The 26,849-nt window shown below is 45.0% G+C and overlaps 1 protein-coding gene across 2 annotated transcripts; it reads right to left on the bottom strand.

The window, feature by feature from the left end:
* Positions 1–242: 242 nt before the first annotated feature.
* Positions 243–25,387, bottom strand: LOC109925024 (protein CutA homolog). Of its 2 annotated transcripts, none has more exons than XM_020525003.2 (6): positions 25,313–25,387; positions 20,588–20,736; positions 17,846–17,905; positions 15,626–15,671; positions 3,355–3,404; positions 243–780 (listed from the first exon to the last, which is right to left on the bottom strand). In XM_020525003.2, exons 1-6 carry the CDS (start codon positions 25,385–25,387, stop codon positions 681–683), a joined length of 480 nt encoding a protein of 159 aa, XP_020380592.1. In that variant the 3' UTR covers positions 243–680. The 2 variants fall into 2 exon arrangements, with proteins under 2 accessions (XP_020380592.1, XP_048472714.1); XM_048616757.1 differs by lacking the exon at positions 25,313–25,387 and adding an exon at positions 22,788–22,814.
* Positions 25,388–26,849: the final 1,462 nt, after the last annotated feature.

Genomic DNA, 26,849 nt, shown 5'->3' with positions numbered 1-26,849 from the left:
GGAAAGGACGACTGGATCTCAGTGCAACTAACTTAAGACCATGAGAAAAATATTTTTTCCTTTGGGAAGGTGCATTTTCAGTTGGATAAATAAAACTTCACCAGGTTAACTCTCAAATTAAAAAATACAGGTGAAAACAATTTTCAAAAAACTATATTCTAGAACCTCTACTGCCCTCTTTCATAGCAGATGTCACAGTAACAAGCGCTATGAAATGTTGCAAACTAAAACGAGAAGAAGAATAAATCTGATCAAAATTTTAATTAGAAATTAACAGAGGGAACACCACTAAACAGGTCATTGTTAGTGAAGTTCATGTACACGATATTTAACATAATACTTTAACATGATGTTCTGAAGCACATCGTATGTCCTTCATTACAGTGACCAGACCAAGTGTCCCCTACAGGTGAGAGTGTTTGCCACAAGTGCCTTCTCACCGTGAGGGCACAGTAAGACACACAAAAGCCTTTCTAGCCGTGGCAGGCTGTGGGCTGGAAGCAGGAATTAGATCAGGAAGCCTAGTGCTGGGGAAAAACCAGAAGCGGAGAGATTTGAAGAAGAAGGTCCTTTGAGGACCAAACAAATCAAAGCAAATGCGGGGCTCAAGGGAACAGCCGCTCTCTGCCTGCCGCTGCTCCTGAAAGATGTCTCTCTCCTCTGGCCGCAGGCCCAGGACTTTATTCCGGCACCACGTCGCTCAGCCACTTCATGTACGGTGGGTTTCCCTGGTCGATCGGCACACTGATTACCTCTGCCACTTCATAAGGGTGAACCGACCTGAGAGGAGATGGAGTGGAGAAACATCACTTGACGCGTCACCAGTAGACAACTCTAAGGCTCCGGAAAGGATCCGAGTCATGGGAACAGGAGGAGACCGCTCAACCTGTTGAACCTACTTTACCGTTCAACCAGATCAAGGCTGACCTGAACTTCAACTTCATTTACCTATGTGGTTCTGTAACCTGGAAGTCTCGAACCCAATGAAAATCCATCAGTCTGGGTTTTGAACATTCCAACTGCACAACTACACACCCTCACCACCAGCCTCACCAGCATTTTGAGGCAGAGGTCCAAATTTCTACTGTCTTTTGGCCTTTATAGCAAGGGCGGAATCATAGAATCCCCACAAGGTGGCAGCAAGCAATTCGGCCCATTGAGTCTACACTGACCCTCTGAACAGCATCCCACCCAGTCTCATTCCCTACCCTATCCCTGTAACCATGGATTTCCAATGGCTAATCCACCTAGTCTGCATATCCCTGGGCACTATGGGCAATTTAGCATGGCCAGTCCACCTAACCCGCCTACTAGGATGAAGCTCACGCAGACAAGGGGAGAATTTGCAAAATCCACACAGATAGTCGCCTGAGGCTGGAATCGAACCTGGGTCCCTGGCGCCATGATGCAGCAGTGCTAACCACCGAGCCAGCATGCAGGGTGGAGGGTGGGGGGGCGGAGTGTAAAAGTGGCATTGGTGAGCCCACAACTGGAATACCATGTGCAGTTTGGTCTCTTGACTTCAAGAGGGGTATGTTTTCATTGGAATTAGTTCTGAGAAGGCTCAGGCAGCTGACACCTGGGATGAAGGGGTCTGCCTCCCATGAGGAAGGGGTGACCAGGTTGGACCTATATTTATTGGAGAAAATCTGAACCAAGGAGTAGGAGAAGGCCATTCGACTCATCAAACCCACGCTGCCATTCAATAAAATCAGAGATGATCTAATTGCAACCTCAAATCCACATTCCCACTGGCCACTAATAACCTTTACATTTCTTGGTTACCAAGAATCTACCTCCCTCGACTCTAAAGCTAGTTAAGGGTTCCACCTCTGCCATTTCACTGAGTAGAGAGTTCCAAAGACTCAGGACCCTCTGTTTTAAAATGGTGGCCTCTAGTTCTCCTACAAGAGTGGACATCCAACCTGCCAAGACCCCTAGGATCTTATAAGTTTCCATCAACCTTCAATTCACGTTCTAGTCTTCCAAACTCCATGGATTGAGACGAGACTGTCTAAGATAATCCTCCAATTCCAGGTATTAATCTAGTAAACCAGTTACATCCTCCCTGTCACAAAGTGGGCGATATTGCACACAGTATTACAGATGTTCATAGCTCCTTGAAAGAGGAGTTGCAGGTAGAGAAGGTGGTGAAGCAGGTGTTTGATACACTTGCCTTTATTGGTCAGCGCATTGAGTATAGGAGTTGGAATGTCATGTTGTGGCTGTATAGGACATTGCTTAGGCCACTGCTGGAATACGGCATTCAGTTTTGGTCTCTCTACCATAGGAAGGACATTGTTAAACTTGAAAGGGTGTAGAAAAGCTTTTCGCAGATGTTGCTAGGGTTGGAGGGTTTGAGCTATAGGGAGAGACTGAATAGACTGAGGCGATTTTCCCTGGAATGTCAGAGGCTAAGGGGTGATCTTACTGAAGTTTATAAAATCATGAGAGGCATGGACAGGGTGAAAAGCCAAGGTCTTTTTTTCCCAGGATAGAGGAGTCTAAAACTAGAGGGCATAGATTTAAGGTGAGAGGGGAAATATATAAAGGTGACCTAAGGGGCAATTTTTTCATGCAGAGGGTGGTGCATGTATGGAATGAGCTGTCGGAGGAAGTGGTGCAGGCTGGTACAATTACAATATTTAAAAGGCATCTGGATAGGTATATGAATAGGAAGGGTTCAGAGGGATATGGACCGAATGCTGGCATAGAAGACCAGGTGAATTTAGGATGTCTGGTCAGCATGGATGGGTTGGACTGAAAGGTCAGTTTCCATGCTGTACAACTCTATGACTCACTCCTTAATCTTCTGTATGAAAGGGATTACAATACAAGCCTGTGCAACCTGCCCTTGGCTTGAATCACCTGGGGTTAACCTGAACTGTGTCACACTACCATTGTGGATACGGCACTCAGATTGCCATTTGACTAAATACAGTAACGCATTCAGAATTAAAAGGTGATAGATTCACGTGCCAAGACGAGTGTGCAATTTTCTCCCAACAGGGGGCTGAGCAGCAAACAAAAATACTACGACTTCCTATTTCACCACCAACAATGGACACACATAAGGCACGTGTCTAATGCCTTCTTAAGTGAGAAGCACAGCACTGAAGGAGTGCTGCACCGGCAGCCAGGCTGTATTTTTGGAATAATTGTATCTGCCAGGTAATGAGCAGCAGTGTGCAAGGGGCAGCCAAGGAGCAAATTCCTTAGTCTCTCTGCTGGCATTGCTTTGTAGCTGCCCATCACCCCTGTTGGACAGCACGAGGGAAACAGATGATTACAGCCTGCCTGCCTTTCTGCCCTCCTCCATTCCAAGTCTGTGGCTAACCCAGTCCCCTCACTTACCGCACGTACGCCGCTAAATCGCCCACTTTGGTGCTTCGTGTTTTAATCATCTGATTAAAAGAGAAATAAAGTGACTGTTATTCTGAAGAAGCATAAACACACTTCAAGTTTTATTTGTGAAGTGGCAGTCTTGTTCAGTGCTTAACTCTCCTGACACTGAGCCATGAGACGCGAGGTCTAATCCAGAGGTTTCAGTCTACGATACCTTCAGGTGCAGCAGTGTGGCAGTGCTACATTGTCTAAGGTGTCAGACATATGGTAACCCAAGACTAAAGATGTTAAAACAAGTGTCTCGTCCCTGGTCCTCATCAACATCCATCCCTCACCCAGCATCACTAAAGTAAATATCTTGGACGTTATCACACTGCTATATGCTAAAGGTTTATAGGGTGCAGACTGGTTCATAAGAGAGCAGAATTAAGCCATTTGGCCCATCAAGTCTGCTCCACCATTCGATCATGGCTATGTTTCTCAACTCTAATCTCCTGCCTTCTCCCTGAAACCCCTGATCCCCTCTCTAACCAACAACCTATCGATCTGTGTCTTAAATACATTCAATGACTTGGCCTCCACAGCCTCTGCGGCAATGAATTCCACAGATTCATCACCCTGTTGCTGAAGAAATTCCTTCTCATCTCAGTTGTAAAGGGTTGTCGTTTCAATCTGAGTCTGTGCCCTCGGGTCCCAGTCTGGCCTACTAGTGGAAATGTCTTATACAATTGTAGAACTCCAGATGATACAGGCCTAGACTATCTAGCCTTTCACTGAATCCCTACAGTGCAAATGGAGGCCATTCTGCCCATTAAGTCTATGCCAACCCTGCAAAGAGCATCACACGCAGACCCACTTCCCTACCTTTCCACCCCACAACCCCATGTTAACCATGGTTAATCCCTGGACACTACAAGGCAATTTAGCCAATCCACCTAACGTGCACATCTTTGGACTATGGTAGGAAACTGGAGTACTGGGCAGAATTCCACACAGACATGGGGAGTACGTGCAAACTCTATACAGACAGTCACCTGTGGCTGAAATTGAACCCAGGCCCTTGGCACTGCAAAGCAGCAGTGCTAACCACTGTGCCACCTTCTCCATGTGCATTCTGTCCAGGCCTCTCAGCATTCTGTAAGTTTCAATCAGATCCCGCCTCATCCTTCTAAACTCCAACGAGTACAGATCCAGAGTCCTGAACTGCTCCTCATATGACAAGCCCTTCATCCTGGGGTCATTCTTGTAAACTCCTCTGGATCCCCTCCAACACCAGCAAATCCTTTCTTAGATACGAGGCTCAAAACTGCTCACAATATTCCAAATGTGGTCTGACCCTAGGTGTAGGACATGCGTCAGTTGTTAGTGCACACACCTCTGACTCACAAGGTTCTGGGTTTAAGACCCACTCCAATCCCGAAGTGTGAAAAAAGCAAGGCTGACACTTCAGCCCAATACTGAGGGATTACTGCACTTTTCTTAACTTAAGGGACATCAAGACAAACCTGTGCAACCCAATTCTCACACACACACACAACCCAATTCTCAATTCTCTTGGGGTTAATCCAAACTGTATGAAACAGCCCTGAGAAACTCTTAACACTGATATCAATAGCCTGCAACAAATGACCTCTAACAGCTCCCTGGCTTTGTGGTTAGGAACCTCACCTCCAAACTGAATGTCATGAGTTCAAAACCAGCTCCACAGCACTGGTGTAAAGATAACAATCTCTCCCTCGATGTCAGCAAAACGAAGGAGCTGGTCATCAAGTTCAGGAAGTGGAGTGGAGGACATATCCCTGTCTGTTATCACTGGTGCTGAGGTGGAAGGGGTCAAGAGCTTCAAGTTCTTAGGAGTAGATAGCAGCAATCTATCCTGGCTCATCCACGTTCACGCTACACTAAAGAAAGCACGCTAACGCCTCTACTTCCTCGGAAGGCTAAGGCAATTCAGCATGTCCACAATGACACTTACAAATTTTTATCGATGTACCATAGAAAGCATCCTATGCAGATGCATCACAGCTTGGTACGGCAAGTGCTCTGCCCAAGACCACAAGAAATTACAGAGAGTTATGAATGCAACCCAGTCCATACATTGACTCCATCTACACTTCATGCTGCCTTGGGAATGCAGCCAACATAATCAAAGACCCCTCCCGACCCGGTTATACTCTGTACTACCCTCTTCCATTAGGCAGAAGATACAACAGTTTGAAAGATTTAAGAACAGGTTCATTCCTGTTGTTATCAGACTTATAAGCAGACCTCTCATATATTAGAGTTGATCTTTCTCTGCATCTACTCTGTCGCTGTGACACAATATAATCTGCATTCTGTTCTGTTACTCTAATGTATTTACGTAAGGCATGATTTGTCTGGTTTGCTTGCAAAACAATACTTTTCACTGTATCTGAAACATGTGACAATAACAAAATCAAATCAAATCAAAGCACTTACTCCAACAAGCTGACACATCTAGTGCCAAACTGAAGGACAGCTGCAGGGCTAAAGAGACATCTTTCGGTTGTGACTCAAAAGTCTCTATTATTCTTTCAGGATGTTAAAAAATAATTCAGTGGCGCTGCTTTGAAAAGAGCAGCAGACTTTTCCAATATTTACTCCTCAACCATCATCACTTTAAAAGAAAGATTTTGGACACTATCCTTGTTGCTATTTGTGGGGGGCGGCTGTGCTGGCTGAGAGCTGACTACAGTGTTTACCATATCACAACAGCGACTACAGTTTCCCGACTGCAAGGCACACTGAGACACCCCGAAGGGGTAAACATAGCTGGAGGGGGACATCCTAACCATGAGACATGAAGACAAGAGACATGGTTTGTCTGCTCTGGTGGGTGCTGTGCCGTGTTAGAAATTCAGGTCCCTTTAAGGGTCAAACAAAGTCGATGAAGAGAGGTTGATGCCTATCGGGCTTTGTTTGAAGGGCTTTTGTAGGGTAGTGAAAGTGCCCCTACCTCTGAGACAGAAGACCTGGGTTCAATGCCCACACTTCTCCGTAGGTATGTTGTAACATCTCTGAAAAGGTTGGTCAGGAAAAAGAGAGAGTGTGAGCTTTCTCCAGTGGGGTGTTGGCTTCTAGACAGGGAAAGGGTCCAGATGAGAAAGCAGAAAATTGGCGCTTGTGCAGAACTATAGATTTACAACAAGACCCTTACAAATTTCAGAAGGTCCTTTGCTGGTTAATTCAGCATATGGATGCAGGTCTGTTAAACATATGCGAACAATCTTATGGATTATTATTTTGATGAAGAGCAGGTAGAGTTCTGCCCAGTCTCCTGACTAATATTTTTCTCAAGCAATAACACCTTATTGATCATTATCTAATCGCTGTTTGTGGGGGTTTGAGGTTTGCAAGTCAGCTATCACGTTTCCAAATTACTTACTTTCCTTTCGAACGGTACTCTTTCAGCTGCAAAGCACTTTGGTGGCTGTGAGAAGTGCAACATTAATGCAAGCATTTCTTTTCCTCTCTGACTGCTTAATTTCCTCACAGAAGAATCACAAATAGACTTCTGAGTTGCACAGACACCATAATCCCCACACAGACGCTGCAGCCTGGGTCTCGATAGGCGCCAGTATTTTTAAAGAGAATTGGTTTCCAGGGAATGCAGGTACAGTTACAATATTTAAAAGACATTTGCAAAAGTACATGAATATGTACTTACAAGTACACGAACATATGAAAATGTTTGGAGGGATATGGGTCAAGTGAAGGCGGGTGGGACTTGTTTAGTTTGGGAACATGGTCAGCATGGACTGGTTGGACTAAGGGTCTGCTTTCGTGCTGTATGACTCTAAGAGATGATCACTTTATTAAACAAAAACACAGAGTGCTGGAGAAACAGAACAGGTCTGGCAGCATCTACTCTGATGGTCATCAGCATAAATTTCACCCTGTCCCTTCAGTTCTGATGGAGGGTCACTGGACTCGAAAGGTTAATTCTGGTTTTCCCGCCACAGATGCAACGTGTGGTTTCTGGTTCACACTTCCTGCATCCACAGTTCTTTGTGTTCGCTTGATAAAGGCTGCCCTCTGCAGACAAAGAAGGCACACACATTTGTCATCTGCCCCAGGTGCTGTTTCTGAGTCAGACCATTTCACAGGAGAACTGACAGGCCTGCAGAATTGCTCCAGATGCACAATGCTACTCAGCATCAGGCCGCAGCTCAGAACTGACATTCAGGCAGTCTCTATTTTGCGGCAATTTATTTCCCTCGCGAGCAGCTGCAGCCACCAAGTCAAGAAAGAACATAAATTTGAGAGAACCGGACTGAGTGGGCTGCTTTGGGTGTAGCCACATGTATGTGAAAAGTTCTGCTGCCTGTATCCTGATTCGCACCGAGCTATGTCACCAAATCACCCATGGTCGTCACTGACCTATACTGGATCCTGGTCTGGCCACACCTCAACTTTAAAATTCTCAGCCTTCCTTTCAAACTGCTCTGTGGCTTCAAAACCTTTGTAACCAGCTCCAGCTCTTGAACCCACTAAAGACATGCGCTTTCCTCCAATGTTAGCCACTTGAGACCCCTGGTTTTAGTTGCTCCATGACTGATGGCAATGTCTTCACATGCCCAGGTAATGGCTCTGGAACGATCTCCCTAAACCTCTCCGCCTCTCCTTCCTCCTTTAAGACAACCCTTAGAATTTACCTCTTTGGTCAGACTTTTGGCTATCTTCCCTCATGTTTGGTTCAGTTTCAAATTGTTAACGTACCTGAAAAGTCCCTTGGAACTTTTCATTGGGTTAAGGGCACTACAGAAATGCAAGCTGATGCGAACATGTCAAAAACTGATGTAAGATCAGAAAATGATGGAAAGCTCATTTAGGAACAATGGAAAAAGGGTAGGTTAATTGTTCAGGGTGCCATCTTTTACCAAGAAAACATTGATTGAAGTAAAACAATTCAATAAGATGGGAAAGAAGAGGACCAAGGATTCACATTGAGAGGACACTAGGCTCAATAACTGGCAGGCTGATTAAGAACATATGCACAAATCATTAACCCAATCTTCGCTTTACAAGTGCTGAGTGGCCTGCTGTGCATTTTCAGCACCATCTGTTTTTATATCATATTTCCAGCACTTGCAGTTTTTTTTTAATTTTTGCTTCCAACAAATGCTGCCTGTGCAAATCTGAAACTGCAGGTCGTTGTTGCGAAACTTAAAAGGGTTCTGAAATGATTTACAAGGATCTTGCCAGGGTTGGAGGGTTTAAGTTATTGAGAGAGGCTGAATAGGCAGGCTGGGGCTATTTTCCCAAGAGCGTTGGAGGCTGAAGTGTGACGTTATAGAGGTTTATAAAATCATGAGGGGCACAGATAGGGTAAATAGACAAAGTCTTTTTCCCAGTGTAGAGGAGTCCAAAACTAGAGGGAATAGGTTTAAGGTGAGAGGGGAAATATATGAAAGGGACCTAAGGGCAACATTTTCCACACAGAGGGCAGTGTGTGTATGGAATGAACTGCCAGAGGTAGTGGTGGAGGCTGGTACGATCACAACATTTAAAAGGCATCTGGATGGGTACATGAATAGGACGGGTTTAGAGGGATATGGGCCAAATGCTGGGAAATGGGACTAGATTAATTTAGGATTTCCAGTCGGCATGGGCAAGTTGGACTGAAGGGTCTGCTTCCATGGTGTAAAGTGCTATGACTCTATGACCCCAGAGCGGGATATGGGCTCTTCACGTCAACACAGTGTGGAGCTGGAGAGACACAGCAGGTCAGGCAGCATTGGAGGAGTAGGAAAGTTGACGTTTCAGGTCAGGATCCTTCTTCAGAACCCTTCAAGGCTGCTCCGCCATATTTGATCATGGGATGTGGGCAATCCTGACCAGCATTTACTGTCCACCTGCAAATGCCCAACACAGGACAGTTAAGAGTCAATCACATTGGTGTGGGTCTGGACTTACATGTAGGCCAGATTGGGTAAAGATGGCAAGTTTCCTTTCCTAAAGGACATTAGTGAACCAGCTGGGTTTTTACAACAATTGACAGCAGTTTCGTGGACACATTAGGCCATTTCTTTTTAATTGGTGGGATGGTGGGATTCGAACTCATGTCCCCCCGGGTTAGCCTTGGGCTCTGGATTACTAGACATTACTGCATGATCAAAACTTTGGCCTTTTTGAGGGCACATGACAGAGCAGTTGCTGAGGGGATGCTTCCCTATGTGGAAGATTTTAGAACAGTTTAAAAAGAAGGGGCCTCATATGTGAGATGGAGACGAGTGGAGATTCCTTTTCTCCAATGATCTGTATCTTTGGAATTTTCTTCCACAGCAAGCAGAGGAGGCAGGATCATTGAATATATATTCAATGATAGAGGTGGGTACAGTTACAACATTTAAAAGACATTTGGACAGGTACTTGAATAGGAAAGGTTCAGAGGGATATGGGCCAAACACAGGCAAATGGGACGAGTTCAGTTTGGGATATCTGGTCGGCATGGACCAGAGGGATGAAGGTCTGTTTCTGTGCTATATGACTCTATGATGTGTTAAGATTAACCTCCCAGTCCTTAAACACTTCTCCATCTGCTGCAATCCCTTCATCCTCTGCCCACCCTCAAAGGACATCCTGGATAACTATTTTCCTAAAAGCTTATTAAGCTTTGTGTGAAAGCTTTGAGCCCTCTCTGACAGTACACACATTTTCACATGTACTATCTGTTTAACAGCATGCTTCAAATTGCTCTGTAAAGGTTCTTCCCTTTGCTGTTTTTAAACAAGTCACTCGCCTGCATACTCTGAATATAAAAGCGACACAGCACAAGTGAGAATTTGTGTAAATGCACTGACAGGCACACTAAAAATGGCACTTAACGGAAATGAATCCTACTAATTATTCTGGTTTTTAACTTCACGATCAAGTTTCATGGCTCAGGTGCCAGCGCATACAGCTTCAAATATCACTATAAATCTCAACATTTATTCTGCTTGGCCAGCCCAGATCAGCCTGAAGGCAGCTCTGCACTGACTGAAGCTCAGCTGAGGGTTTAACAAGGCGTTCTGCCACAATACTTAGACAGCACCTTCCAAACCCATGACCACTTCCATCTAGAAGGACAAGAGCAGCAAATACGTGGGAATACCACCACCTTCAAGTTCCCCTCCAAGCAACTCACCATCCTGATTTGGAAATATACCGTGTTCCTTCAGTGTGGCTTGTTCACAATCCTGGAATTCCCTCCCTAATGGCATTGTGGGTCTACCTACAACACATGGACTGCAGCAGTTCAGGAAGGCAGCTCACCCCCACCTTCTCAAGGGCAACTACGGACATGCAATAAATGTTCATCCAGAAATAAATCCAGTGAATAAAAAAAAGACAGGTGTGCAATTATAAAACACCTTTCACGGTCTTGGGATGCCCCAAAGAGCATTTTCCTTTTTTGCTATTTTTTAAATCAAGTTGTTCAGAGATGTTATTACAGACATCTGGGGCAGGTACAGCCCAAAGATGTGCAGGCTAGGTGGACTGGGCATGCTGAATAACCCCATGGTGTCTAGGGAAATGCAGGCTAGATGGGTGAGACAGAGGAAATGCAGGGTTACAGGGACAGGGTAGAGGGTAGATCTGGGTTGGATGCATTTCGGAGAGCCGGTATGGACTCAATGGGCCGGATGGCCAGCTTCCACACTGTAGGGATTCTAGATGGGACTTGAACTTGCGTTTCCTTTTCCAGAGGTAGGGACATTACCGCTGCACCACAAGAACACTCATACCACCTCCCCCCACCAAAGAGCATTTTATTAAAAAATTCAGTCACAGAATGCAGCTGTCAATGGTAAGAACAACATTTATGAACCATCCTTCGCTGCCCTCGAGGCTGAGCTGCTCTTTCAACCACTTGGTGAAGGTACTCCCACAATGCTCCTGGCAAGAGCATGCAGGATTTTGACACAGTGATGATAAAGAAGCAGTGATCTATCCACAAGGCAGGATTGGGAGATGGTAGCACACCCTTCCATCCCTGCCCATTGCTGCAAATACAGCAGCCAACACCTATTGGTACCAGCGGATGATACTGACCCAGGATACTCGACACTCGACACCAATGGAGACAAACTATCTGGTCATTAATGCACTGCTGTTTGTGGGATCGTCCTGTGCATCAATTGATCGCCACGCTTCCTACAGTCAGAACAGCTACTGCAACTCATCTGGCCAGAAGACATGACCTGACGCACGACAGAAATGCAACTTTTTTCTGTCTTTTGCTGGCAAGCAAGGTGACAATACCACAAATTTTGCAAAATGATTCATCATCTAGATGCCCTCCCCCACTCCCTGACCCATCTCCCATGGGAGTGACAGATAATGCCTTCTGCTCGGTTTCCACGATCTGACCAGCTGCCAGCTGAGACAGAAGATTCGTCACAGCAGGAGCCTTCACATCAAACCTGGGGGGCTCCTACGTGATGGGACAGGTTCTTACTGCGCCACTGCCAGAATGCCTTTAAGTAGAACTGAGCTGTACTCAGTCTGACACTATGCGGTGTGGCTAAGTCAAAGGAGTCACAAGTCTGGCTCAAGCATTTCAGATCACCCAGAAAACACATCAACAACAAACCATCAATAAAACTGCAGTCCAAAGTACTGCGGCTGCTGGGAATCTCTGTTTAGACAGGGGGATGGGGAGGGATGAGAATTGCTGGGAACACACTCCCTCATCTGCGGAGTCAGGGAACAGATGTAGCTGCCCCACTGCGCCTGCCTTGCATTTTCGACTCTTAGAGAAGTAGTGAAGTTCAGCACTGCACTACGACCATGAGGCGAAAGAAATAGGAGCAGGGGTAGGCCATTCAGCTCCTCGAGCCTGATCCGCCATTCAATGGGATCATGGCTGATCTGACATTCATGTCCACTTTTCCCGTAACCCTTGATTCCCTGACTGATCAAGGATCTGGCTGTCTCAGCCTTAAGTATCCATGAGCACTCTATCCCCAAAGCTCTCTCTGTTGCAGGGAGTTCCAAAGACTCTCAACCCTCTTAGAGAAGAGATTCCTCCTCATTTCAGTCTTACATTTGCACCCTTTTATTCTGAGTCTGCGCCTTTCTGGTCCTAGGCTGTCCCATGTGGAGAAACATCATCTCAGTTGTACATCTTTCAAAATTAAGGCTTTGGGGGACTGGAAATGAATTTGAGCAGGGATGGCTAACCAGCCAGATTGGAATATGTCATTCCCTAATACAACACATGACCAATCTTCAATGGTGCTGAAGTCGGGGAGCATTCCAGCCCACTGTCACCCTTTAAAAACCCTCCCACTCAGTTGATCCTTCCCCTGTATCTCTCTTCAATTCCCCGAGTGTGCCTGGCCAACTCCACTCCTCAACAAGTCCACACTCATTACATTCTACAGGCATACATGGAGAACTAGGAGCAGGAGTAGGCCTTTGAGCTCACCCTGTCGTTCAGTAAGATCATAGCTGAACTGACTGTGGAATGAAAGTGGTTAGGGCACCATGCGTTGTCAGTGAGATGCAGCATGTACCTTTAAGATAACAGATCCAAACACTATCATTAGGGATGTCCTAAGAATGATTCCCTGCTGTTTCCATGACTCAGTACTGGCATGAAACTCCCAACTCAGAGATAAAAAAGGAGCAGGATCAAGACAAAGTTTTTTTTTGCCAGAATGACGAGTCAAACCTACTTCTCTGAGTCCCTTTGACCTGTACAAGAGTGGTTCAGAACAAGTTTCAATTTTACAATGGAACTTATGGCAGTGGATTATTATTTCTCTCATCATTCCATGTGACCAAATATTACCTGTATGAGTATATATATATAATATATAAATATTATATCAGGGAGTCACCCCTAACCTGTATTGGGGGAGGGAAAAAGAAAGTGACAGAGCGAGTGCATTACTGCTTCAGGTCTGTGACCTTTCATCAGCACTGGGCAGTGCACAGAAATGAAACCTTAAGGGTTAATTCTGAGTCAGTACTTGAGTCTACCTGAAACCTCTCTCCAGGAAGAGAAGGCAAGGAGGAGACACCATGAAGCTCTTTAAAATTATAAAAGGGGTTTGATATTATTTTTACACGTTGTAGGGAGGAAAACCTGGGGGGAAGGTGGGGTAAACGGGGTGTCATAAATATACAGTAGTCACCATTGATTTCGATAGTGAATTCACAAGCAAGTTGCACACTCCAGAGTGGTTAGAATGTGGAAATTGCAGCACAAGGAGCAAGTGAAGTGAATAGTACAGAGGCATTTAAGGGAAAACTAGGTAAGTGCATGAAGGAGAAAGGAATGGGAGGATATGCCGATCGAGTGAAATAAAGAGGGATAGGAAATGCTAGCGTGGAGCTTGCATAGACCAGCAGGAGAGTCAGTCAGTCTGCTATGGTTTCCATCAACTTTTCCACCCGACTAATTTGACCAATCACTGCTCCAAGATGTTACTTTTCAAATCAATGCATTTGCTGAACTGAAGAGTTCCTGTCCCCACCTGTGGCCCAACAGTACACCACTCCATATCAAAAAACAGCAAATAAAAGGAAGAAATGCAGATGCACCACACCATCAGAGCTGACCTGACTCAACAAGCTGAAGTTCAGCAGATTTTGATCACCACTTTCGACAAAACACAACTACTGGATGGTAAGAGACCAAATCTTTTGCCTGACACTCCACCATATTTAAAATTGCAATCACACTTCTCAGCGAACACCTGCCGGGTCCATAGTAATTATATTTCTGAATATGTCAGAACTGTAGACAACCAAAGAACAAACACATTGTCTAGAGCATTCATTTTTGTTCACTTGCTGAATAGACAGAAAGTTATAAATAAAAACAGAAATATATCATTCAGCCAAGCCAGTGATTAAGCTCCACTCAACAGCCCTCCTACTTTTCCACATCTAACTCAATCACTGCATCCCTGTATTTCCTTCTCCCTCATCTGTTTGTCTAGCTTTCCCTTACGGCATCTATATGACTCATTTTAACCACTCCCTGTGAGACAGGACTCCACCTTCTCACCGCGCTCTCGAGGTAAGGAGGTCTCTTCACAATTTACTTACTTTACCAGCTACAATGGACTTGCCTCAGCCTCTCCAGCCCAACTTTCCCTCTTCCTCTCTTTGTTCTCTCACCACTCGCAGCTCAGTTATCAGAACCACAGAGTCATTACAGGACAACATGAGGCCTCACTCTAAAGTAGTCCAGTTCAATCCCTCTCTTCACCCTGTAGTCCTGCAAGTACATTATTCTCAAGTGCCTTTTGAAATCATTGATCACCCCCGCTTCGATGAACCGTATTGGTACGACTTCCAGATTATTAACACACATGGTGTAAAAAGGTTATTCACATTCCCCTGCATTTCTGGCCTAAGACCTCAAATCTGAGTCCCCTTGTCCCTGTACCATCAGCTGAAAGGAGCATTATTTCTATGTCTCCCTTATGGAAACCTGTATAGGAGTTTAGTTAGACTGAACCTCGATTATTGTGTGCAGTTTTGGTCTCTTTACCTCAGGAAAGAGACTGTCACAGAGAGAATGCAACAAAGGTCCACCAGATTTGTTGCCAGGATTGTCTGGTGAAGAGAGAGTGGAACAACTGGGCCTGTAGTTTCTGGAGTTTTGCAGAATTGGAGACAATCTCATTGAAACCGACAAAATGCGCAAGGGAATAGACAGGGGAGATGCAAGTTTCCCCTAGATGAGAAGTCGAGAACGAGAGCCAAAATTTAAAAATAAGAAGAACACCATTTAGCTCCAAGACGAGGAGAATTTTTTTTAAATCAGAGGTTTATGAATCCACCCCAGAGGAGAGTACTTAAGAGTTGATAATTGTTTTGATCACCGATGGTATGAAGAGTATGGGATAGTGGGGGTAAAAGATATTTAAGTGGATTATCAGCCATGATAATTTTCAATGGTGAAGCAGACTCGATGAGCTGAATGGCCTACTCCTCTTCCTATGTCATGATCTCTACACCTCTTATGAAATCTCCTTTCAATCTCATTAACTCCAAGGAAATGTGGTCCAAGGCTTACATACTGGAGTTCTCCCTCCCCAAACTTCTATTCCTGCAGCACACCTTCAAAAGTCCCCTTTCACGCACTCTCTCTCTGACCACATCGTCTGCCACAGTCCTTCACTTCTCCAGGCTTACTCAAATCGAACCTCCTGCTGTGAAGCCCACAGACATATTACAACACACTAAGGACCCTGTAATTATGTACAATCGCTCTCGGTCTGGTCAAACATTATGTTATGATCTGAAAACTCACAAGCAGAATTTCGCTGTCTTCCTCAATGTTTCCTTTCCACTCGTATCTGAAGGGGAAAATAAAAAAAATTATGCAACCAAATGTACATATATGCAAATTAAACCTCCATTGCCACAATGGAAAATAATCTCACATTTATGGAGTATCTTTCACCACTTGAGGATGTCTCAAAGCAGTTGACAACCATTGAAGTACTTTTCAAAGTATGAATAATTTGTAATGCAGGAAATACGACAGCTAATTTGGTCACAACAAGCTCCCACAAGACAGAACGGGGCAATGACAAAAAACAGTAAACTTCCCTGAATCTGGCACACAAGGAGAATTAGATTCATAGAGTTGTACAGCTTGGAAACAGATCCTTCAGCCCAGCTCGTTCATGCTGACAAGATATCTGAAATTAATCCAATTCCATTTGCCATCATTTGCCCCATGTCCCCCTAAACCCTTCCCAATCATATACCCATCGAGATGCCTTTTAAATGTTGTAATTGTACCAGCCTCCACGACTTCGTCTGGCAGCTCATTCCATACGTGCACCACCCTGTGCGTGAAAAAGTTCCGCTCAGGTCCCATTTAAATCTTTCCCCTCTCACCTTAAACCTATACCCTCTAGTTTTGGACTCCTCTACCCTGGGAAAATGAAAGATCTTGGCTATTTACCATGCCTCTCATGATTTTATAAACTTCTATAAGGTCACCCCTCAGCTTCCAATGCTCCAGAAAAAATAGCCCCAGCCTATTCAGCCTCTCCCTATAGCCCAAACCCTCCAACCCTGGCAACATCCTTGTTAATCTTTTCTGCACCTTTTCAAGTTTAACAACATCTTTTCTATAGCAGGGAGACTGGAATTGAACACAGTATTCCAAAAGTGGCTTAACCAATGTCCTGTACAGCCACAACACGATGTTCCAACTGCTATACTCAATGCATTGACCAATAAAGTCAAGCGTATCAAACACCTTCTTCACCACCCCGTCAACCTGCAACTCCACCTTCAAGGAACTATGAACCTGCACTAAGGGGGGATGTCGGTGCTGAACACATGAATGTACAGGCCTGCAGGCAGGACCACTCATAAATATGATCAGCAAGATATGATCGAGAGAGAGAGGGAGAGAGAGGGAGGGAGAGAGAGTAAAAACAGAAGGCACAGGGAAATTTACTTTAATCTGTTTTTTGCAGTTTTGATTAAAGGTTAAATATTAGCCAGGACACCAGGGATATCTCTCCTGTTCTTGAAAATAATGCCACTTCATCTTTCCCGTTCACCTGAGAGGAACCTTGGCTGAAGAGTTCATTCAAACAGTGACAGTGCAGCACTATATCGGAGGGTCACCTTGAATTGTGTAAATCCCTTTAATGGGTCAAAACATTTGGATCCTCCTCAGACAATCACGTCATACAGGTGAGCGTCTATTCGATTCACTTCAAGGTGGTAGTGAACTGCCCTCTTGAATGCAACTCAGTGGCTTGCCAGGTCATTTCAGAGATCAGTTAGGAATCCCCCACATCGCTGCGGGTCTGGAGTCACATGTGAAGACCGAGAAGATTCCTTCACCGAAAGAACATCAGTGAATGAAGCAGGTTTTTTGCAATGCCCAGTGGTTTCACAGTCACTATTACTGAGACTAGCTTTTTATTCAAGATTAACCTGACGAATTGAATTTAAATTCACCCAGCTACCTTGAGGGATTCTGAACCCATGGCCCACATTGTTTGTTTTGGCCTTTGGTCCACGATCACCATGCTACTGATCCATTGTCAGGGTACAGTATTTTGAAAGGACCTGTTTAACAGCACCGTGGGAGTGCTGATGCCCCACAGACTGTAGTGGGTGATGAGGGCAGCTCACCGTTACATTCTCATGGACGGTCAGGGATGGGCAATAAATGCTAGTGCTAGTGGCAATGTTCAAACCTCTTGACTGCATATGTGGAATAATCCTGCTGCAATGGAGTTCTATTAGTCTACCGGCAAATATCTACCTCTGAACCAACCAAAATTGATTAACTGATCACTTGTCTCAGGGCCTTGAATGGATGCCTGGGTGTCATTCAAGGTTAGATCAGCTAAAGTGGATGAAAGAAGTGGGGTCAAAGGGATAATGTGAGCTAAACAGGATGAAAGGTCATTTGATCGTGTGGTGTAGAAGTGCTGAACCGAGGCTGATCTTCCCTCCCATAACAGCTGCACGCCAGATGAAAAGACTCACGTACACAGACGTTATCTGCGGGACAATGTTCACGCAGGCGGCCAGCTTCTTCTGTACAACACCCCTGAGGAATCAAACAGAGCAAGAAATGTCAATGTTCATTGTGCACCGCAAAGTGGGAATTGCTTCAGTCAATTGCTCCAAGTTCAATTTGTAATGGGATTTGTAATGGGATCAAGAGGGCTTGTTTGACTAAATAAATTAGTGGTTTACTTCTAAATTGGCATTTTTTTTCTTGCCAAGCAATTGCTGTGCTTAAAAAAAGGGTTGCACAGTTTAGAAGAATAAAGGGGAAGATTTCATTGAAACCTATAAAATTCTAATAGGACTAGACAGGGTAAATACAGGAAGGATGATTAGGGAGTCCAGAACCAGGGGGTCACAGTTTAAGGATACCGGGTAGGCCATTCAGTACTGAGATGTGGAGACACAGAGCGACAGCCTGTGGAATTCACTACGACAGAAATTTGTTGAGGCCAAAACAGTGATTGTTTTCAACAAGGAATTAGATATAGTTCTTATATCTGAAGTGATCGAAGGGTATGGGAAGATGAGCCACGATCATATGGAACGGTGGAGGAGGTGCGAAGGGCCGAATGGCCACTCCTGCTCCTATTTTCAATGTTTCACTGTTTACAACGCAGCAGGTCCCATGGTTTTAATTCTCTGCCATACTTTGCAAAGTATGATATGAAGTCCAATAAAAGAGAGAATTAATTTATGTTCTACAAAAAGTTTCAGTTTTTGGGTGGGGAGTGGGTTGTGAGAGTGTGTTGCTTCAAGACAAGCAATGTGCTTTTGAAGCGTATCTGCTTCATGTGCAGCAGCCAAATTTCCCACAGCAAGCCCCAGAAACAATACTGAGTCAGAGAGAGGGGAATGGGTGTGCCAGGGTGAGGGTAAATCTGTTTTAAAAGGGGGTCTGAAAAAAGAAATGGAGGGCAGGATACACAGTTTCCCAGAAAGAAGTGGGCAATTGCGACCTCGAGGATTCTGTTCGGGACATCTCAACGTTTCAGTGGTTTTGGTCCAGGACTGGAGAGAGTGGGGTGTCTAATGGTGCAGGTAATTTTGAACTAGGAGTCATAGAGATTAATTCTGAGGATCAAAAGAATCCGTAAGGGGCTATGGATAAGATGGCCAAGAGAGACATGCGGGGTTCAAAGTCAGGAAAAATGAGAAGATATATCAGAGTTAAAAAGGGAGTAGGGATTAAATGGTTACTTAGTGACGTAAGAATTGAGTATTATTATGGAGAAAAAAAGTGCTGTTGAAGTTTTTTTATCTTGCACTCATCACAACACCATCGCAAGAATATCAGATCTCAAAGAGAACAATAATTACTAGTGCACAAGAAGAGGATGTTGATTGGTTGGGAAGTGGACTGTGATAGGTAAAGGTGTTGCCATGGTGCATGCAAATGTAACAGAGTAATCAAACCAGGCAAGCTGACACTGACTGAGCAAGGTATTGCCATGCAGCGGGCCCAGGAAAGGGCTGCCTCCATTTTTATTCAGTTTGCCACGGAGCAATGCCTAATCACATTCTTCCTGTTTGCAAAGGACAGGGCCCCTGAGTGTGAATATGTGCAACTTCTATATGAGCCACATTAGTCTTAAAATTGATTGTTAGTGTAATTTGTAATAGTCTGGATTGTTGAGCAAGTGATTTTCCATTGCAGAATCACATTTAATATCGGACACTAAGCTCCGAGCTTTGGCAGCCCAGGCTGGTTGAATATGGTAAGTTCTCTGCCTGACGTGATTGCTTATTGTTTTATACATTCCACCAGCCACTGGGACATATAGCCTATGTATCTGGCATCATGTCAGCACTGAAACTCATACACCAGATTACTAATTTCGGAGAGAAGCAGAACATTTTATTTTGGTTTGATGGCTTGATCTTGCTTGTGGAGAATACCGCTCCATACTGCTAATAGATCATAGCAGCATGAAATGGCTAGCTGCACCCAGTATATTTGTGAGATTGGCTTGTTGAACGCAAGACGGAAAGTTACAACAGCACATGAAGCAAACAAAAAAGGTGCACTGAGTTGTGTTCTGGGATGCATGGACTGAAAGAGCAGTGGAAGTGAATTTAATAGTAACTTTCAACAGGCATTTGGAACAATAATCATAAAATCCCTGTGCGGAAACAGGCCATTCAGCCCATCAAGTCCACACTGACCGTCCAAAGGCCATCCCATCCTTCCCCTTTAACCTCACATTTCCAATGGCTAATCCATCTATCCTGCACATTCCTGGACACTATGGGGTAATTTAACACGGCCAATCCACCTAACCTGCACTTTTCTGGACTGCGGGAGCAAACTGGAGCTCCTGGAGGAAACCGGAGCTCCCAGAGGAAACCCACGCAGACACGGGGAGAATGTACAAACTCTACACAGACAGTCACCTGAAGCTGGAATTGAATCTGGGCCCCTGGCGCTGTGAGGCAGCAGTGCTAACCACTGACCCACAGTGTCAATTGAGGGAAAAAATATTGCTAGGTACCATGAAAGAGTGTGAGATGGCAATAAGGTCTTATATACGTACCTTACAGCTGGCACACCCAAGACCGAATGGCTTCCCATGCAGGATGAATCTATGAAGTTACTTGACTGGTTACGGTGGTCGGGATGGGGGCAGGGTTAAAGTGTTTAAAACCAGCTGCATAGCCCTGTACACAGACTCATCCGCAACTTAAACACAAGAACTGGAAAACCATGGACAGTCAGTCTCACCGAGCAATGTCTTTAGCAACCTCCATGTTGGGGCAGGTAATGAAGGCCGCAGAGTGGGTTCCAGACACGTAGGTTTCCGTCGCCATGGAGAACAGTCTCAATCCCACACTTCTCAGGCCAGAGAACATCAACAGTGTGAACAGCAGAGCCTACAGGACAGAAGAGGACAAGGGAAATCAGCAGACTTATCTTCATACACTGTACCATCTGAAGTACTGTGAGTTACAGGAGTGCACAGACTCTTTCCTCTTTACAACTTCTGAAAGGTTAAGGACATCTGCAGGCCATTCGCACCTAACACCTTGTACAATGGGTGAATGTGAGGTGCCAGTTTGGGGAGAGCATATCACATTCGTTCATGGGAACGGAGAAGCAAAAACAAAGTATTACACCTGAGAAGCACTGACGCTTAGTTTGGGTTCTATCAGGACCACTCAGCTCCTGACCTCAACACAGCATTGGTTTAAACGACTAAAAAAATGAATAACAGAGGAGAGGCACAGGTAAAAGACAGCCCTTGACATCACATAATCCCTACAGTGTGGAAGCAGGCCATTGAATTCACACCAACCCTCCAAAGAGCATCCCATCCAGACTGACCCCACTACCCTATTCCTGTAACGCTGTATTTCCCATGGCCAATTTTTGGACTGTGGGAGGAAATCGGAGCACCCAGAGGAAACCCATGCAGACACAGGGAGAATACGCAAACTCTACACAGACAGTCGCCCAAGGATGGAATTGAATCCTGGTCCCTGGTGCTGTGAGGCAGCAGAGCTAACCACTGTGCTACAGTTGACCAAGCATGGCATCAAAAAGCCCAAGCAAGGCTGAAATTAATGGGAATCAGGGGAATCCTCTCTAGTGGCTGGAGTCATACCTAGCAAAAAGGAATATGGTTATGAGTTCCTCAGGGTATTACCATCGGACCAAACATCTTCAATTGCTTCATCAATGAATTTCCCTCCATCATAAGGTCAGAAGTGAAATGCTGACTGATAATTGAACAATGATCAGCACCGTTCATTCACAACTCCTCAGGATACTAAAGCAGTCCATTTTCAGATGCAGCAAGGTCTGGACAATATCAAGTTTGGGCTGACAAATGGTAAGCAACATTCATGCCACTCAAATGCAGGCAATAGGCAAGAGAAAATCTAACATCAGCTTTGGCATTACCACTATCAATAACATTCTGGGGGTTATCACTGACCAATAGCTGAACTGGACTGGCTGTATAAACACAATGGCTACAACAGCAGGTCAGAGGCTAAGACTCCTGCAGTGAGTAACTCACCTCCTGACACCCAAAGCCTGTCCACGATCTACAAGACCCAACTCAGGGAGTGTGAAGGAACATTCCCCACTTGCTTGGATGAGTGAAACTCCAACAGCACAAAGGAAGCTCACTTGACTGGCACCACATTCACACAATCCACCGCCAATGCACAATAGCAGCAGTGTGACCCATTTACAAAATACACTGGAAGTTCACCAAGGTTCTTTAGACAGTACTCTCCAAACCCAGGACTATTATCATCTAGAAAGTCAAGGGTTACAGAAGCATCGCCAACCCCTGCGAATTCTTTTCTAAGCCCTCACCACCCTTTGGAAATATATTGCCATTCTTTCATGGAATCCTGGAATTCCCTCCCGAAGGACATTATGGGTCTATCTGGAACACATGGGTTGCAGCGGTTCAGAAGGTGGCTCACCACCATCCCCTCAAGGGCAACTGGGTATGGGCAATAAATACTGGCTCAGCCAGCAATGCCCACATCTCATGAATCAATAAAAAAATTTGGCATGTTACATTCATGTGGGTGAGGAATGTGCATAAGCACACTCACCCTTAAAAGGAGGAAGCTGGTCTACATCTGACTCACTGGGCACAGAGCTAGGAGGGTGGTGAAAGTAGGGCTGACATTTGTCTTTCTCTCACATGTATACACAGACACAGACACACACACACACACACACACAGAAAAGTTGCTTAGATTTATTCATGATTGTGTTAGATTTTTGATAGACAAAAGAGTCGAGGGTTATAAGGTAACGACAAGAAGGTAGAGCTAAGACCATATCAACCATAATCTTGCTGAATGGTGGAGCAGATTTGAAGGGCTGAACAGCCTAATCCTGCTCCCACATTCCAAGACAGAGAATTAATGCAGAGGTTGGGAAACAAAATGCTTCAAACCCTGTCCGGCATCAGTTCCAGAGACTGAGCAGTCAATAAGCCTCATGAGAACGCAGCAGTCAGCTACGATCAACGGCGAGTAATCACTCTGTCCAGCAGTGACATTCAATCAAGCAGTTCACACCATCTTCAGGGCCCAGGGGCCTTCAATTATTTAATGAGCAATTAAGCACTACAACAGTGAGTGCAGGTGGCATGCATACAAACTGCTAACTCAGATCAGAACGAAAATAACAGGAACACCCCACCCCCACACACGCACACTGGCAAATTTACACTCAAGGTCAGTAAAATCAACCCATTCATTCCCAGTGCACCTGGTTTGCCCACTAATCTGACCTGGCCAGTCGATCGCTGAACTACACCCTGTTCTACTCCCCCTAATGCCTCTGGGAGTACTTTATGTTGAGGAGGTTCTGGCTCTGTTTGAATAGCTTGTTTCCCTACTGCCCAGAAGCACATCTTTTCAAACCCAGATATAGCATTCAACAAACTCTCTCTCGTCATCCAAATAGCTTAGGGAACAATCCTGACAGCCCCATCCCCATCAACATTTATGTTCACCTATGGTTAATTTCATGAAAAGTTGCTGAAATCAAATCAATCTCAAAAGAGTTGATTCAATCACAGGAACAGGACCTCTCTTCTTAGCCATACTCACACCACTCTCTTCTCTCTCTCTTTCTCGGGTGTCAGCCATGGCTTTGTTGGTTGCACCCTCCCCTCTTCCAACGGAAGACTGGTTTCAAGTCCCACTTCAGAGACTGCAACCTACAATCTGTGCTAACATGCCCAGTGCAGGACCGAGGGAGCTCTGCACTGTCAGAGGTGCTGCCTGCTGGATGAGACGTTGAACTAACTGCCGTCCTGGGTGGATGGGAAGATCCCATGACATTATTCAAAGAGCAACAGAAAAGACACTCTGGCAAATATTAATCCCTCATGAACACACTCACGAAATCTGATCATTACTGCTTAATGGAACATGCTCTCTGCAGATTGGCTGCCTCAGTTCCAACATTACCACGAGTAACTATATTCCAACTGTACTGTAAATGGCTGTGTTCCTTCCAAATTTCTCTCAAAATGCACGGGTATCCTTGACCTGTGCGCGGTAGAGTCTTCTGAAAATGAAAGTTAATGCCGCGATTAGTCCAACACATTGGAGTAACTGCACATACACGCAGCTTCCAGGGAACGTTGGCTGTAAAGCAATTTGGGATGCCCTGAGGTTGTGAAAGGTGCTAAACAAATGCAAGTCCTTGTTTCTGTCTCCTCCCAACTTCCTAAGGAGTAATGTGACTAGGTCATCTCGTCCACACCACGCTACTGCTCCACACCCAATCGCCTCAAAACAATGCGCAAAGTCATGTTCACGTTTTTAGTGATCACTTCCCCTTCTCCCAAGTTCCATGCTGGTTCTCTGAATGGCTGCACTCTAACAGTTACAGACTGAAGCAAGAGAAATCCAGACCCGAGTCACTGCTGATTTTAAAAATATAACGCTTACACTTATTTAACCGTCATTGACTAGTTTATTTCAAATAAACAGGTCTCTTATTGGGACTACAAACACATTAAAAAATTGCAGTATGTACAGCACAGAAACGGGCTGGGATGTATTGATATTTATACTGTCACCCCTTTTCAGTACCTCCTATTCCTTCCTCATGTAGCTGTGTGCCTTCAAATTTAATCAAGGCTAATCGCCTCAACCACAATCACCTGACAATAAAGGCAAGCAGACCAAATGCCTTCTTCACTCTTCATAGAATCGTAGTACGGAAACAGGCCATTTGGCCCAACAAGTCCACATCACCCCTCCGAAGAGCATCCCACCCAGACCTATTCCCCTACCCCTGTATTTCCCATGTCTAACACACCTAACCTAAACATCCCTGGGCATTATGGGCAAGTTAGCATGGCCAATCCACCTACCCTGCACATCTTTGGACTATGGGAGGAAACCAGAGCACCCGGAGGAAACCCATGCAGACACGGGGAGAATGTGCAAACTCCACACAGACAGTCGCCGGAGGCTGGAATCAAACCCGGGTCCCTGGCACTGTGAGGCAGCAGTGCTAACCACTGAGCCACCGTGCTGCCCTTAAAATCTTCACTATCTACAGGATTTTGCAGGATTTGAACCCACAGCCCCACAGTTTTAGCCTAGGATCCTGGCATTATTAGTCCAGGGCCATTGCCACTACACCAGCTACCCACCACAATCTCCCCCACATTTCTTATTTTTGTATTTATGGTTGACCATTTTATGTTTATAGTCCCTAATTTTGGTATCCCCTGTTGAAAAGTGGAGGTATCTGTCCCCAGCAGGGACAACTGAATGCTTTCAGAATTTTAAAAGGCTCACTTGTCAGCTTTCCCTTCCAGGGAAGTGTTCGTTGAGAGACGGTGAAGTGGAGGGAGGGGTGTACGGAAATAGGAGGCACTGTTTAGTTTTGTCCCCGAGTTTGAGAGAGGAGATAAGTGTATCACAGTATAAAAGGGAAAAGGAAAGAACTTACAAGCATCGTGGCTCTGAAGGGGCTGTGTTTGAGGCTTAGTCTCACGCTGCCCAGCAGCTGACTGAAGTCACGCATTCCCCTGTGCAGACAGACACCAGAGAAGAGGTGTTGGAAACAGGCACCGACAGAACTCTCTTATAGAACAGCAGGCGCACGGAAGGAGTGCTGCAGTGTCGGATGTGCCATCTCTCAGTAGAGATGTTACACCAAGGGTCTGTCTGGCCTCTCAGGTGGATGGACACGATTCCACCACAACGTTCTGCAGAAGATGTCGGGGCTTTCTCACCAGTATATGGTCAATATTTATCACAAAAACAGAGTTCCTGGTCATTATCGTACTGTTGTCTGTGGCAGCCTATTGTGACACACTGCAACAGCAGCTACTCTCCGCAAAAGTAATTCATCAGTTGTAAAGCATTTTAGGAACATACTACTTAGCAGCAGGAGTAGACCGCTTGGCCCTTCAAGCCTGCCCTTCAATTCGATAAGACCATGGCAGATCTGACTGTATGCTGCCTAAAACCCTCGGTACCCTGTCCATGAAAACTCTAACTGAGCTGTGAAAGTACTTGATAATTCCACCTCCATTGCTTTCTTCAGGAAGGGAATTTCTCAAAAAAACGACACCTTGGAGAGAGACAAAGAAGTCCTTTCGATCTCAAAAGGGAGACTTCTTACTCAAACTGCATTCCTCAATTCTAGTCTTCCCCACAAGGGAACATATTGGGAGGCAGTGGTGTAGTGGTAATGTCACTGTACAGGGAAAACTAGAGCTTGTGATCTGGGGACACGCGTTTGAATCTCACCATAGCAGACAGTGAAATTTGAATTCAATAAAAATCATGTAACTATGGCCAACCGTCATTAAAAGAAGAACCCATCTGGTTCACTAATGTCCTTTAGTGAGTGAAATCTGCTCCCATCACTGATCTGGCCTAGATGTGATACCAGACCCACAGCAATGTAGTTGACTCGAAAATCAGGGATGAACTGTAAATGCTAGCCTAACTGGCAACGCCACGAACCACGAACGCTGATGGATGGGACAGCATCGTGGCTGTGAGAGCTACTCCCTTTTTTTCAGGTTTTCTTTTCAGTGCTGGAGTTGATTTCCACGATTTTTTTGCAGCAGTAATTGGCGTTTTCTAAGTTTTTGTTTTGTTTTTGAAACTTTAAAATAAAAGATCAAAAACAACAATACTTTAAACAGTAGGAGAGAGAGCAGGAGTTTCACAGCAGACGATGTTGGAGGTCAGAGGACTGCCCTAAGGTTCATCAAAAAGACTCTAAGGGGCAACTTTTCACGCAGTGGGTGATGCGTGTATGGAATGAACTGCCAGAGGAAGTGGTGGAGGCTGGTACAATGACAACATTTAAAAGGCATCTGAATGGGTATATGAAAAGGAAAGGTTTAGAGGGATATGGGCCAAATGCTGGGAAATGGGACTAGATTACTTTAGGATATCTGGTCGGCATGGACAAGAAGGATCTTTTTCCATGCTGTCAAGCGCTATGACACTAAGTTTAAAAAAATATC

This window comes from Rhincodon typus, chromosome 35 (assembly GCF_021869965.1).
Source record: "Rhincodon typus isolate 14 chromosome 35, sRhiTyp1.1, whole genome shotgun sequence".
Taxonomy (NCBI): domain Eukaryota; kingdom Metazoa; phylum Chordata; class Chondrichthyes; order Orectolobiformes; family Rhincodontidae; genus Rhincodon; species Rhincodon typus.
The sequence above is the reverse complement of the archived record's forward strand: the minus strand, read 5'-3'. Positions and strand labels throughout refer to the sequence as shown.

Bases quoted from the DNA above. Each gene is read 5' to 3' on its own strand.
- LOC109925024 (XM_020525003.2), bottom strand. From the start codon at position 25,387: ATGCGTGACTTCAGTCAGCTGCTGGGCAGCGTGAGACTAAGCCTCAAA. The intron at 15,672-17,845 runs GTACGTGAGTCT...TTTCCCCTTCAG, and splicing joins GTCCCGCAGATAACGTCTGT to ATACGAGTGGAAAGGAAACA. The intron at 781-3,354 runs GTAAGTGAGGGG...ATCTCCTCTCAG, and splicing joins GATTTAGCGGCGTACGTGCG to GTCGGTTCACCCTTATGAAG.